We start from the raw sequence: 15,069 nt of genomic DNA on the forward strand, positions 1-15,069 counted from the left end.
ATGGAGACTGCAATCACATGGGTTTAGACCTCTTGAGCATTTGGACAAGATTCAGATTCACCTTATGAAAATATAATGTAACGAATCATTTGAAACCAAATAGATATAAAGGAGCCTAGGAAAAGCCTAAGCCTGTGGGATGACTAAGCTTCTGAGAAGTCAGTGAGGAGTGGTGGGGAGGGGGCCAGAGTGGCATGGCCTTACCTCTGTGTCAGTTGGTCATTCCTTGCAACTGTCCTTGACAGGCATTCCGGCCCACTGAGCATGCCCAGTTGTGTGACTGACTTTCACCAAATAGAACTATCAAGACCACCTAAAAGCTTTGCCAACATCAGGCCAGTAAAGTGGCCACCAAAACAAATCATTCTTAAACTTCTGATCAATGAACCCAGCAATGGAGAAAGCACCTCCTTTCCTGTATAACAATGACTTGAGTCCTACTTTCTAATTTCTTCCTCCTCAGACATACTGGTCTCCTCCAAAGAGACAACACTGGGTGAGATGCAGCCATCTTGGTTAGCAGGAGCTCAGAAGCAACAAAATGTGACGGTGGTAGAATTCAGCATCATCTACCTCAAGAGCAAAGCCATCACCAGAAGCTCCCAGATCACCCTGCCAATCAAGTGAGGAAGGCCTTTCATTCAGGGAACCTTATGTGAAAAACTTGCCAACTTGTTTCACTGACTTTTTAGCTGAACTGCTTCTGATACTTAGGTACTGTCTCTTGTAAAATTTAAAAGAGCCAAGACAACTCCCCTCATGGAGGAATACACAGGTAAGCATCTCCGGGCTCTGAGGAGTAAGAATACACATGGGGATTTTTTTTTTTTTTTTTTTGTTTTTTGTTTTTTGTTTTTGGGGTTTTTTTGTTTTTATTTTTCTTTTGTTCTGCATGATTCTACACCTCAAAGATTTTTTTAAAAGGCCTTTGCTGAAGTCAAATTATTTCCCTCTATTTTCTCCTTTTTAAAAAATAGATAAAACATTGATTGTGAAGGGCCAGTGATAGAGTGATAGACTGGAAGGCTGAAATAGTTGAATTTCAATGTATTTGAGGGAAAGGGCATATATAGTATGCATGAACACACACACACTCACACACACACGCACACACACACAGACATACACATATATATGTATAGATAGCTACATATATGGATATATATATATATATATATATATCAGAAAGACAGTTTTGTATTTAATTTTGAGTATTTTAAAATCTTTGAACATTTTCTTCCAATTTTTAACAGTGTTATCTTTTATCTTTTGCTTTACCTAAAGTTCTATACTAGCAGGGTATGTGCTTGACTCAGAGGCTGGTGGGAAATCTTTACCCCTTCCTCCTGCCAGCCTGCCATTAGCCTGAAATTGCTGCAGTCTTTTGATTCCAACTCTATTGTTGCTGCTGTTAATGTGGTTGTAGTGGTGATAATGGTGGCAGTGCCTGCAGCAGTGGCTGCAGTGACAACATTTAATTACTTTCTATAGTCTTTTATCAAAAAACATATTTTTGGAAAACACAATCCCAATAGTTATGTCTTTATTTAGAAAAAGCAAAGGGTCATGAACATGGGGCCAGAAGAAGGTCCTTGAAAGCACAAAAAGGTAGATAAACAAGAAAGTATAGGGGACAAACACAGGCTCGTTAAGGGAGGAAGGAAGAAAAATCAAGAAGTGATTCCCACTGTTTCTTCTAATTTTAAAGTCGAATGTAAAAGATTTATCTTACTGAACCTGAAAGTCAAACCTTGCTAGAGGACATGTAGAGGGTGCTAAACACTTGATCAGAGTCACAAAATGGGAATCTTGCATGCTTTTCCTGTACCTTTACACTCACCTTTAGTTTCAGAATGTCACTACACATCTATTAGCATCAAGTCACTTGGGGATAGGAAATATAAATGCAATACATTACTACTGTCAAGAGCTAGGAATGAGAAAAAAAGAGACATAGTTTTTTTGTTGGTGGTGGGATTTTTTGTTTGTTTGTTTGGTTGGTTGGTTGGTTGGTTGATTTTTTGATAATATTTATTTAAATTTGAAACCAGATTGTTTTACATGTCAATCCCAGTTCCCAAACCTTCCCCTCCTCTCCTGTGCCCCCCTGCAACCCCTATCCCATCCCCTTTCTGCTCCCCAGGGAAGGTGAGGCCATCCATAGGGGATCTTCAAAGTCTGTCATATCATTTTGAGTAGGGCCTAGGCCCTCCCCTGTATGGCTAGACTGAGAAAGTATCCCTCTATGTGGAATGGGCTCCCAAAGTCCATTCATATACTAGGGATAAATACTGATCCACTACCAGAGGCCCCATAGTCTGCCCAGTCCTCCTAACTAAACACCCATGTTCGGGGGGGGGGGGAGGGTCTGAGTCAGTCCTATGCTGGTTTCCCAGCTGTCAGACTGGAGTCCATGAACTCCCCCTTGTTCAGGTCATCTGTTTCTGTGGATTTCTCCAGCCTGGTCTTGACCCCTTTGCTCATCTCTCTTCTCTGTCTGCAACTAGATTCCAGGAGCTCAGCTCAGTGTTTAACTATAGGTATCAGCTTCTGCTTCCATCGGCTACTAGATGAAGGCTCTATAATGGCATATACGATAGTCATCAATCTCATTATTGGGAAGACAGGGTATTTTTAAGGGGAGAGTGGAGGCAGACAAGAAGTGATTTTGTGTGACTGCTGCTAGTGGGGGATGCAGTTTGATGCATATTTTAATTATTCCTCTATGCATTTTAGAAATGTTTGGCGATATTAACCTCACTATTGGGATGCTGAGTAAGGAGGACAACATTAGCAAGGTATGCAAAGATCTCTTTCCCATTTGTCTTCTCTAATCCAGCAATTGAGATGTTCTATATATGTTCCCCTTTGCTTCAGCTTCCTTTTTTTTCTGGCTTCTCTTATGTCATTAAATCTTTTAGAAAATGCATTTGTAATTGAAGTCATTACAGTACTGAAATAATGGTATTTACCATTCAAGAATCACAGAAGTTCCTGAAAGATATATTTGCTCATAACCATATGCAGTTAGAAGTGGAAAGTGGGAAATGCCAGATTAACAACCATGTGATTTAGATTCTCTTCCTTTGTAATGTGAGGGGTGCTTTAAAAATGTGAAGACTTCCCATGTTCACCTATCGTGCTGTCCCACAACCTTAAATTTTCTCTGGAAATTGAAGGCTTTGCAGGTATCAAGAGCCAAATAACAGTTACTGCCTTTCATTGAACACTTGTCTATGAAGTGGGAGGCTTGATGCTTTCCACCTAGCATGTATTATGTAATATCATTCCTCACAAGTCTATGATATTGTATCTCTATTTTCATTCAACAACTGAGAAAAATGAAGCAGTGATACATTGTGTGACTTACCCAAATAGGGACAGCTATAGCATATCCAGACAGAAGCCCATCTCACATCAACAAAGTCACCCTATTAATTGTTCAAAATAGCCTTTTGAGAAAGACAATGTACTGTGACTTAGTGATGCTCAAGCATATTGATAGCTTAAAGAAAATACCAAAAATTATGCCTCACTATCAGGAATTCTACTTATTTCAAACTTTGTCTACTTATGACAAATAAGACATGTAAAGCTCAAAGAGACGGTCCTAACATTAGGTGTAATTAACAACCATTTTGTGAATCTCACAACAGAAACTAATGTTCCCATAGAGCACTGTTTCTCAAAAACTTAGAAACACTTCGGAAATGATTTCTGGACTGATTAAGTACTGAAACAGGGTTTCTAGAGGAGAAACTAAAGAATAGTACTTTTAGCAACTACTTCTAGGCTGGTGGAAATTGGTCAATAGAAATGGGGTAATGGTCTAGACAGACAGGTCAGCAGTTAAGAACACAGGCTACTCTTGCTGAAGACCTGGTTTGGTTCCAACACTCACACCTGGTAGCTCATAACCACCAGCCCTAGTTTCAGGGAATCTAACTCCCTCTCCTAGCCTCTTTAGTCATTGTACACACATGTACACAGATACACACAGGAACATACACATAAGTAAAAACAAGTAATAATTTAAAAGAATTAGAAATGTAGTCAAGCATAGTTGATCATACCTTTGATCTCAACATTCAAGAGGCAGAATCTAAATCAGGCAGGCCTAAATTAGTGTGAAGCCAGCCATTCCTGTATGTGTGATGTTTTGAAAAACAAAAATTGGAAATGGGCCCAGATATGGTATCAAAATAAAAGTAGCCATCACTGCAACCAATGTGTGAAGGATGCAGCTAAGATTCAAGTACTCACACTCAAAATGTGGCATCAACACTCAACAGTAACCACAAATGAAATTCTCCATGACTCTTTCCTCTGTTATGAGTCTAGTTGCACCAATATGTTCATAAACCATTATTGTGAACATTAGTGAAATGTTACAAATAAAGGATCTATTCCAGATCCAAAGCATGGTAAAGGCTCCATAGGGTGACCTTTGCAAAGAGAACATGCCTTCAAAAAATCAGAAAATACACATGAAGTAAGACAGGGTCTTGTGGGTGCTAAAACAATCTCAGGAAACACAAACAAGAAAGACAATCTATAACTTTTTCTAACATTTCCTAGGGTCTGTGGAGCACAGTGATTACTATGCTGACATAAAGACAGCTATTTCACCCCATAGACACAGGTACTATTCCTGGAGGTGTGTTCTTTAGGCAATTGGAGATCTGAGAACTCTAGCTTCTCTTTCATCTTCCACAGGACATGTCAGCATCTACAAGATTTGTAAAAGCCCCACCATGGGCACGTGTTCAAATGACATGTCTCCCAGTGCTACACTGCTGTCCAAGAAGGTCCCTATATTGTCTCAGTAAGGGCGTGGGTGAAATGAAAGTTTGTAACACTCCTTGGGATCCAGCTTCACTGTGCAAGCAATGTCCTGGATGATAGAAGGTGGTCCTTAGTGCCATAACAAAGACACCAGTTGTAAGAGCAGCAATTCAGGTGATGGACACTTCCTTGGCATCTCTACAACTGGGACTGTCAGACACTTTGATCTGAGAGGCAGGCATTGACTTCTCAAACCTCTATTCAATTATATCTTGTCTTAGAAATATAACAGGATAAAATAAGTTTTAGAATTAATGTTACTCTGTATGTACACCTTTGGCTCCTGAAGAAGTATAATATGCTTAGAAAGTCTAGATCTCTGTGCAGCGTGTGTGTGTGTGTGTGTGTGTGTGTGTGTGTGTGTGTGTGTGTCAATTTAGTGTTGTCATTTAGGCTTCTTCTGAGTTCTTTATTTTTGAAACTCTAATTCTTTTGTACCCTTCTGTGTTCACAGGAAGACATTTACAGTCATCTCGCTTCTTTTATTCAAAATACTGACATCTTGGATGATGCAATAGTTCAAAAATTGATTTATTACACTTCTAAGGACATGAGGGATGAGGATGTAAGTTTGGGCTTTGGTGGTGAATGTGCCCTAGGGCTTGTATTGAGGACTTCCTGACTCAGATACACCATGTAAATACACAAAAGACTTGCCTTTCATGGCTGGCAGAACCATAATCGGAATATTTATTCCTTGTGGTAGTTTGGTTACCATTGCACAGATTAGGGAAATGAGACAAATATAAGAAAGACTTTTGAGAAAACATTGTCCAACCATCTTTTAGATGAGGAAGTTTGTACTTGGGAGAGTTGATTTCATTGGCGCACAGTTCTTTTGGGTCCCTTATCACTTCCTCTCTACATCTGCCTCCTTATCTTGTCTGATTTTTTTTTCCCAAATCTTAGTTCAGGAATTCTCTATGCTCTATGTTAAGCTCTCTGATGCTTTTATGGGTAAAGTTTTTGTGTATCATGTTTTGGTTTCATTTCCCTTAGTGGAGGGGAGTTGATGAAATTTACCCAGCTTACCATCACAACAAATAGAAGTATCTCCCATTATTTCTAAATTCTAAGACAATAAATCAGAATTACACCTAAATTAAAGCACTAAACGCCAGGCCCAATTCCCTTTACCATTACTTATCCAACAACAGTAATTCATATTTCTTAAACATAAAACATAAACTCTGCCATCAAGGTACCTGATCAAATAGCAAGAAAATAATAATCTAGTAACCCATGCCTGTAATACAGTCCTTGGAAAGGTGTGGGTCAGGAGGGTTAGGAGTTAAAGGTCAGCCTGAACTACATCTGTGAAACTGTCTGAAGAGAAGAAAAAGAAACAAAGAAACATAGATTGTTCCCAAGTATATAAGAGCCACATAAAAATTTCCTCTGCGTTCACACTTATTGAGTCCTACCTGAGAGATTTGCACTATGAATTTCAAACAGTCTGTTCTTCTCTATCTTAAACCTATGTGAACTTAGAATATTACATAGACTATCCCCTCTTTTAGACTCACTCTTCTACTTTTTTTTATTTTAATTTTCAGATTCTCAGAGAAATCAGAATGCTGGCTGGTGAGGTGTTGGTGTCTCTTGCTGCTCATGATTTTAACTCTGTGATGTATGAAGTGCAAAGTAACTTCAGGATTCTGGAGCTGCCAAATGAATTTGTTGTGCTTGCCCTGGCTGAACTAGCAACCAGCTATGGTATAAAAGAAACACTCCAAATGTTCCCTAGAAAATAACTAATCATGATTGATTACCTTTAAAAAAAGTTAAGACAAAAGATAAGAATGTCTATGTTCTACTGCACTAAAAAACATTGATAGAAAGAGATGAGAGGTGCTATGAGCATAGATGAACCTGATGACCAGCTGTTAATTCAGGATGGATGCACTAAATAGGGTTGAGGTGTCTTCTATCCTTCTCGTCCCCTTCTTCTGTCTTTGCATCCACAGAAGCAAATTCTCCATGAAGCATAAGAGTCTAGCAACTTACATAGAAAAAAAATGTTTTCCACCATTTTCTATAGTACTTTATTGAAGAGATGCTATTCAGCACCTGTCATATTTCCTATACCTTGGGGGCAGGGGCAAAGCTAGGTAGGAGATAAGGACATTTATGAATTAACGATCCAAACAAGCAATTACTTGTCAATAATCAACATATATAGGTGGTTATATAGCTAGTGCTTTCATTCTGACCCACCACACCTTGATTAACCATATTCAGGCTTTCAGTTTGGAGAAGATCAAGATCATAATCTTCCCTCTGGCCCTCATCTGTCTACCCTGTGCCATTCAATCCTGTGGTATTTGTTCTAGCTACAGGAAAGAGTCAGGATTTCCCACATGAAGAAATGAGTGATGTCTTTTCTTCTTGTGCCCATCACTGCAGTGTCCCAGAGCATCCCCTTCATGATGATGACACTGCTCACCATGCAGACCATGCTCAGGCTGGTAGAGACTGAAAGTATGAAGCAAACCTTCTGCATAGGTGGGTATTCCTGAGATGTATTCTGTGCTGAAGTTCCAAACATGCTTCCAGGACACTTCTCAGGCAGTGCAGATAGATCACAAGGAATTTTCCAGAGAGTCTGTCTGTAGTCTATATTAATTCTGCTCTGCCATCATTTTGAGAATATCTTAATCTGGTTGGCATGTAGCATTGACAGTTAAATATATGCCATCAGGACAGAGTATCTCATAGTAACAGTTATCATGCTAGTTTTAATTTACATTTGTTATTTATGAGCTAAAATTGCCTAAACAATGTGTTTATTTGATGAAGTTTTAAGATGATTTAGAAACTTTTGCTAATTCTCTGTTCTCTCTTTTCGAATAAATTCAAGGTTCTTCCCATCTTTATGTTTTTCTCAGTCTGTGGTTGTACTTTTTTAATGCAGCCCTTGAAAAATTCAGCAAGGCCATTTACAAGTATGTCAATCACTGGAAGGATTTCCCCTATCCCAAACTGGATGCTCACCGACTCTCTGACAAAATCTTCATGCTGTTCCGGTACATAATGGAGAAATGGGCCCCTCAGGCCTCACCCATGAATGTGAGTTGGGCTTCAAATAGGCACAAGTTGCATCCTCACCATGCTGGTGACATCTATTTAGACTTTAGTTGTGTCACACACACATATACCAAATCTATAATTATATAACTGTTTTAGTGACCTTCTTTAGTTTCTTGTCTACACTTCAAGCTATTAAAGACACTTTTTGGTTTTTCAAAACAGGGTTTCTCTGTGTAACCCTGACTATCCTGGAACTCTCTTTCTCTGTAGGTCAGGATGTCCTGGAATTCTCTTTCTCTATAGACCAGGCTGGCCTTACTAAAGTATATTTAAAAGAATTTCTGAGACTTAAATCAGCAATTACAGAACTTTTTAAATCTTTTCTCTTTCTTACATGATAAGTTTAATTCTAGTGGGTATCACTAATTATATTTTAGGGGTTATATCAACTCTATCAATTTTTCTATGGACTTCAAGTCACTATTTATCCATCTTCACATCTAAAGTTTTTTGAAAGACAACAACATGCCAGACCCGCTTCCAGATGATGGAGATATATCAAAGTTGGAACAGACCAAAAACCCACTCTACTATTCCAGTGTGTGGAGAAAACAAATTGGTAAATGAGAAAATGACAACTCTTTTATATTTCCTATTTCATAAACTACATTTGGACTCAATCATTGAGAAAAGCAATAGATTTAAAAATTCTCAGGTGTCTACCAATAACACAATGAGATAAACAATGCCAAAAGAATTCACTCAGATGTGTGAAAATAGGGTAATTCTTTACGGTGAATAAATTACAAAATACTTGCACATATATAATTCCATCCTTATTATGCTTAATATAATTTTTAATTAATATAAATTTTAAGGTAAGCTAGATTATATACTGTTTAGGTTTCTTCTTGCTGTCTTCTTAAACCTTATAAAAATGTTTAAGACTGGAATTACTTTCTAATTCTGGGATCATCCAAGGTGGCTAAATCTTTAGCCTGTGGAACTTCTAAAGTTATCTCTCCTTTTAGGGTACCTGCATAGCAGACTTCATTTCATGGATATACACCTTACTTCCCACAGGAAGAGCCAGGCAAGCAACCAAGAAATTAAACAAAGTAGTAGGGCACACTGACTCGCTCACGAGCCCTGCTAAGGCTGTAGCATTGAAACTAAGCCTTACATTCCATGGCAGAATCAAATCCACTGCAATGCAGCCTGAAATGGGGTAACAGGCATGCTTTAGCAAGTGCAGTAGAAGAAGGGGAACAGTAGATCAAAGGTAGAAATGAATGAAACCAGAAAAATAATCTTGGTCATATAATGAAGTGACATAAATGTTGCACAAGATGGGGGACTTTTTCCTTTAAGGAATTAATTCTTTGAAACATTCCCAACAAGTATTTGAATATTAGGAGAATTATTGTAATGTCAGTTTTAAAGCTACACTGAAAAGATATTTTAGATACTTTTGATGCTGTGACCAAAAGCCTGACCAAAAAAAAAAAAAAAACAACTTAGGGGAAGAAGGATTTATTTTCTTAGTTGAGAGGACACCACAATTCAACACAAAAGGAAAGCATACTTGTGGACAGCTCAAAAGTGGCAAAATTTTGTGTGTGTACAACAGGGATTCATCACATACCACCTTGGTGAAATAGGAAGCAGAAGGAAATGACACCACGCTATAAAACCCACCCTTTGTGACCCATTTCCTCCAACATGGGCTTCATTTCATGGCTTCATTATACAACCTTCTAGAACAATACCACCAGGTAGAGGCTGAATGTATAAATTCATCGGTTCATGGAGGATAATTCAAACTTCAACCTATAGGGACAAATGGAGGTAAAAATGGTCAGAAGGTTATAAAGCTATTCCAGGTCATAAATGGTAAGATCAATTATCACATTATCATTCTGATCAGAGGAGGGAGAGGTTGATAAACAGAATCAACAGGATTTGATATGAACTGGATGCATACAGTGCAAGAAATAGAGGCCCTTGAGGTGGGTCCTAGATTTCTGATTTAAGTGATCTTATTGCCATTAAATTAGATAATGGAACAAAGAAGAATTAACAAGTTTGAGGGAGTGGGTTTAATGGGTTTAACACAGACATACTGACTTGAATGCCTTTGGTATGTTAGCAAGTTTGGATACATTAAGGCTCATAATTAAGGAGAAAAAAAAAAAAAAACTAGCCACATAGGTTTGGGTGTCATCATTATTTATATAACAAGTGAATGATATTAGATACTGTTGTCCAAGAACAGCATTAGGAGCTGAAGATGGCAAAAATTAAGTTCCAGGAAAACACAAAGGAATAGCTCAAGACAGAGGATGGAGAAAGATTTCTGAAGGAAGAGGAAAAAGGAGAATGAAATTACAGAAGCTAAGAAAGAAGCTTCAAAACAGCAAGTAAATCTCTACAATCTACTACTACAGAACTCAATCAAGGAAAGTCTTGGAAAGTATGCAGTTCACAAAAATACGGACTAGAAGAACCACCCTCAACTGACACAGTCTCAAGTGAAATAAATGGTTCTGTTTAAGCCACTAAGTTTTTATATGGTTTTTGGTAAAATAAAACTTTGCAGATAACCACATATACTTTCTACAGAAAGTAGGCTATCAAAGTATTCACTAAACTGTTAATTTTTATTTAAAAATTAATATTTTAGGAAAAATATAGCAGTGGTTCCTGGATTTTATGATGAATATTTGTCATATATTATGCTCTGAAAGTTTTTCTTTTCTAATGTCAAATGGAAATTAGACTACAGTGGACTTCTGGGATGGGTGGAGGTAACAAGTGGAGGTAGAAGCTTAAGAACAGGATGTCAAAAACCTTTAGGAAAAGGAGGAAAGTAAGTAAAATATTGTAGAGAAAATGGTGTGATGGAGAAGTGTCAAAGTTATATGGAATGTTGTGTGACACTTCTCTTGGGGACACGTGAAAAACACATCTACTCATCAAAGACATGGAACTGACAACAGATTAAAGTATCACCAGAGTCCAACTTGGTGAACTCGTGGGTTTTATTGGGGATATAGCAGTTAATTTCAGGAGCAGAAATGACTCCTGCAAGACAGGTGCATCAGGAAAGCCCATCCCAGCATAGGTGAAAGCTGATAGAAATGAGAAACGTACAGTGTGCCACATAAAATGGCTCTCTTGGATTGAAGGGGGCCCTTTCCAGGTAGCTCAGTTGACCTCAGCCCCTCCCAGGTAGCTCAGCTGGTTTCTGATTCTTTCAGGCAATTGAGCTTGCTTGAGAATGTCTCTCAGCCATCCTTACTGCTTATATATGCATGGGGAGGGAGGGACCAAGGGAATCTTCTCAGTTTCAGGAACTTCCTGAAGACACTGAGTTCTTTTTCCTGAGCTTAATGAGTTTCTCTGAAGGATGGAATGTTTCACCTCCTCTTAATAAACAACTTGTGTCTTTGTCAGCTTCCCTGAAAAATGAAAGGTTGTAATCTCCAACAGTGAAGGGTTCTGTCACTAGAAACAAATTTCCCTGCTGGATGGAATGTTTCATCTCCCCTTAAAATATCCTGGTGCTTTACTTCACATCCCGTGTCTTAGCAAGCTTCCCTCCAAAATGGAAGTTTTTGATTTGGAGGAAACTGATATACAGCATAGAGTTATGAAGCAGCATTCATTACCTGTACATTTTCCAAAAATAGAACTGCTTCATTTCTGAAGTTTTGTTTTGTTTTTTTTTTTTTTTCTAAAGGAGATTTCTGTCTCCAAAGCACTCAGGGCACTGAAAACTATACTCAAGGTATAGCACAATATCAGCAATGGCCTTTGTTTATTGCCTCTACAGACTTTGACCATAATCAAGGTCCATGGCCCCACCATAAGCCTTCTGCTGCATCGGGAAGACTTTCATGAATATGCCCTGAGCCAAGTACCCTGGCTCCTGATCCAGTACAAAGACAAGGAGAGTGATTTCTACATCACACAGGTGAGAGGAGAGACCCAATGTGTAACCTTCCTAACTCTCAATGAGCTTGAGGAACTCAAACACCAGTTCAGTAGCTCCACTTAAATGCTTTTGGGAACACAGCAGACACACAGGGCTTGTCACAACTGTTGGTGGAAACTCCAAAGGGGAATGAGGAACTGTCACTCCAAGCAGATGAGGTTAGAGTCACTAAGAAATCTTGTGACTGCAGCAAAGTCAAGTATGTTCTTCTCACAAAATGTAATCACTGGCCTTCATCTCCTGTGTGGCTGCTTCACTGGCAATGTCCACCTAATCCACAAGTGCTTCCATTTCAGAGTCTCAAACAGATACTGACTGCAGCAGTCCTCTATGACATTGTCCTTCCCAAGAACCTGAGAAGATCCATCCTCACCAGTTTGCTCCACCAGGTAGGAAGTCCACGCTGTCAAACCCGCTTGTTCAATGTAAACTATTTCTCCCCTTTTGACTCTTGCCTACTTCCTGATTATTGTTCCTCTCTATTCAGATCTGCAGAGTCCCTGAGCCTCCAATAAAGGAAAACAAAATTGAAGCTTCAAGCTGTTTCCTTATTCTAGGTATGACCCAGCATCCACAGTGTTAATAAAAGTATCTCAAAATAACAAAGGTGATGGAAATGATTCCACACATATAGAATGTTCCTAAAGCTCCCAGCAGCCTCTACCTGCCCTTCTACTCAAAAGAACTCAGGATGAGTGTCATGGGTTGAGTGACCAGTCATGTCAGACTGCTCCAGGTCTAGGTGATTGCAAAGAGAGTTATCTGCTACCAACCAAAAGATTTTCTGGGAAACTAGTATGAATTTCTCATACTAGTTGCTGTTTCTATGAGTACATCAGATGCTCTGATACTATTGAGTCCAAAGTCATGGTTTGTTTGTTTTGTCCTTGGTCATTCCTTTGACTCCAAGCACTTTAGTTAAAAAATAAAAATTCTCCTTCTTTTAAGCAATTAATCACTCCAGCCCTCTCTATTCTCTCCTACCTCCTCTGATTATGTACATTCTTCTTCCCAATTTAATTCACTAATTCACTTTACTTTCATAACTTCCCAAACAAACAGCTTTCCCTCTAGCCAGGCATTGCGTTGCTCTGTCCTGTAGCCCTCTAGCTTGTAGGCTATGATGCATCAGTGCAGTCTCTGGCTCTATCTTCAGTGTTCTTGCCATGCCCCTTCCTTTGTATGCCTCTTCTCCTCTTCTTATAGGACACTGGTTCCTTGGAATTATGACCCACTCTGCTAGCCTTCTCTAGATTGTCTACGAATACCTAACTTCCACATGAGACCAAAGTCACAGGTCTGAGCAGATAAACCCAGATCCTACAAGTTTCTAGAAAACAAACTGCTTAACTAATTCAGATTACTCCAGAAGCCTGGAAGTCACAAAACCAACCAGAGTGGCCTTGACAGTTCTCATGAAAACATTCCTCTCTTCCCATTCACAACCAAAAGAAAATAAGTTCTCATGTATGTTACATGCACATATTAAAATAATATAATGTGTAATCAACATACGTTAATATGAATTCTTTGAAGGTGTTCTCACAAGTTTGATATTTCTAAACCTGCAGGGCATGCCAATCCTGCAGACTTGCTGGAATTTTTAGATGAACAAATAAGAAGTACCAATGAGGCTGTTCGAACGGGAATCTTAACTTTGTTACGATCAGCTATCAATGCCGAGGGTGAGTATTATGAAGCCAGGATAGTTCAACTTATAAGGCAGATGGTAACAGGGGCCTACAGTTCCCAAATCCTGTGCTATGTATTCTGTGCATAAAAATGAAGACTCTTGGGCATCTGTAATGTCCCCCATTGAAATAGGCACTTTCTGTTACTCATCTTCTTTTGTAAAATTTACGAATGCATTTCATTGAGGAAATTCTAAGAACTAAATTTAAAATTTAGAAGATACAGCAATTTAGTGAAGAGGTTTAATCATAAAAAATGAAGGGGTATAGAATTCTCTACATTTAGAACAAGGTATAATGTAATTATTCTGTCTCTTTACTACCAAAATCACATCTTTGTAATAGTGAGCATCTCTTTCAATAATATCTTTAATTTTAATTTCCTCTATTTTTTCTTTTTTGGTACAGTTAAAAATAATGAACATTATAAAATGGTTGATATTATGCACTCAGTAAAATATGAGAATTTGTTTTTCATAACATGGTAGTTTTAAAAATCTAGTTGTCAAAGAATCAGCTGATAACAATACAAAATAATCTTATTAATTTCTCAGCTATCACACTGGGCATAGTATATTGAATAATGCTGGAACTTAATCTATGACAGAACAAACAGATGTTAACAGAAAACATAAAGAGAAACTGACAGGGTTAGAAAAGAAGACATATAGGAGGGGCATGAATAACATATGATGTTAACAACCAGAGCCTTCCAATTGTGTGACTTTAATATATTTTCATTCATTCTAGATGGTACTATGTCTTATCTCAGTTTCTCCTTTTGTCTTTCAGAGCCCAAGTTTAGGAATCACACAACTTCAATCGAAAAATCAGTCAAAGTTGTCATGAGTGACCTCAATGTAAAAGTAAGAAAGTTAATAGGTACTTTCATTTGGTTGGTGGTCGCTTCAGGAATGATTGGAATTATTCCAGTTCTTTGAGGATTTAGTGTGAAACTTCTTTATAAATTGCTCAGTGATCAGTGTCATTCTTAAAAGAACTCAATCCCAAAAGATAAATTATATCCTAATTCGCATACAGTCCTAAGGCTTCCTAGTGGAACAAAAGATTTTTGCCCATCCCAAAACTGCAATGTTCTTCAAATAGATTTTTTTAAGGTTAGTTATAAAGATGTGGGCCAAAGATATAGCTCAGTGAAAAAAAAATGTACCTGCTTCTAAGCATAACAACCTGGGAAATAACCCCAAGGGAATCCACATAGAGGAAAGAAAGACTCTTTCTGGCATGTTGTCTTTTTATCTCCATACATGTGCTATAGCATGCACACACATATATATGCACATACAAAATTAATAGAAATGTTATGTTTTTTTAATGAGCTAAACAAGAACAATAACAATAGACATAGGGAAGTTCAGGAGGTCTCAACCCTACAGAAAGAACTACAATAACTAAGGATCACTGAGAGTGAGAGAAATAATTTTCACTGGGAAGAGCACACCAACTGGTTATCAACTATCAAATAGTCAGCCCTGAAAACAGGCA

At 38.2% G+C, this 15,069-nt stretch overlaps 1 protein-coding gene across 1 annotated transcript in view; it reads left to right on the forward strand.

Moving 5' to 3' along the window:
• Window positions 1–265: 265 nt before the first annotated feature.
• Mroh2b (maestro heat like repeat family member 2B) overlaps window positions 266–15,069 on the forward strand; it is a 59,350-nt gene continuing 44,546 nt past the window's right edge. Inside the window, exons 1-11 of the mRNA XM_051182492.1 lie at window positions 266–775; window positions 2,737–2,798; window positions 5,300–5,410; window positions 6,402–6,561; window positions 7,252–7,350; window positions 7,760–7,914; window positions 11,711–11,851; window positions 12,169–12,261; window positions 12,360–12,429; window positions 13,444–13,557; window positions 14,356–14,429. Of these exons, the coding sequence (XP_051038449.1) occupies window positions 760–775; window positions 2,737–2,798; window positions 5,300–5,410; window positions 6,402–6,561; window positions 7,252–7,350; window positions 7,760–7,914; window positions 11,711–11,851; window positions 12,169–12,261; window positions 12,360–12,429; window positions 13,444–13,557; window positions 14,356–14,429 (1,095 nt within the window). The 5' untranslated portion in view covers window positions 266–759. The remainder of the gene's footprint in view (window positions 776–2,736; window positions 2,799–5,299; window positions 5,411–6,401; window positions 6,562–7,251; window positions 7,351–7,759; window positions 7,915–11,710; window positions 11,852–12,168; window positions 12,262–12,359; window positions 12,430–13,443; window positions 13,558–14,355; window positions 14,430–15,069) is intronic.

The sequence above is a fragment of the Phodopus roborovskii genome, unplaced genomic scaffold (assembly GCF_943737965.1).
Source record: "Phodopus roborovskii unplaced genomic scaffold, PHOROB, whole genome shotgun sequence".
Lineage (NCBI taxonomy): Eukaryota > Metazoa > Chordata > Mammalia > Rodentia > Cricetidae > Phodopus > Phodopus roborovskii.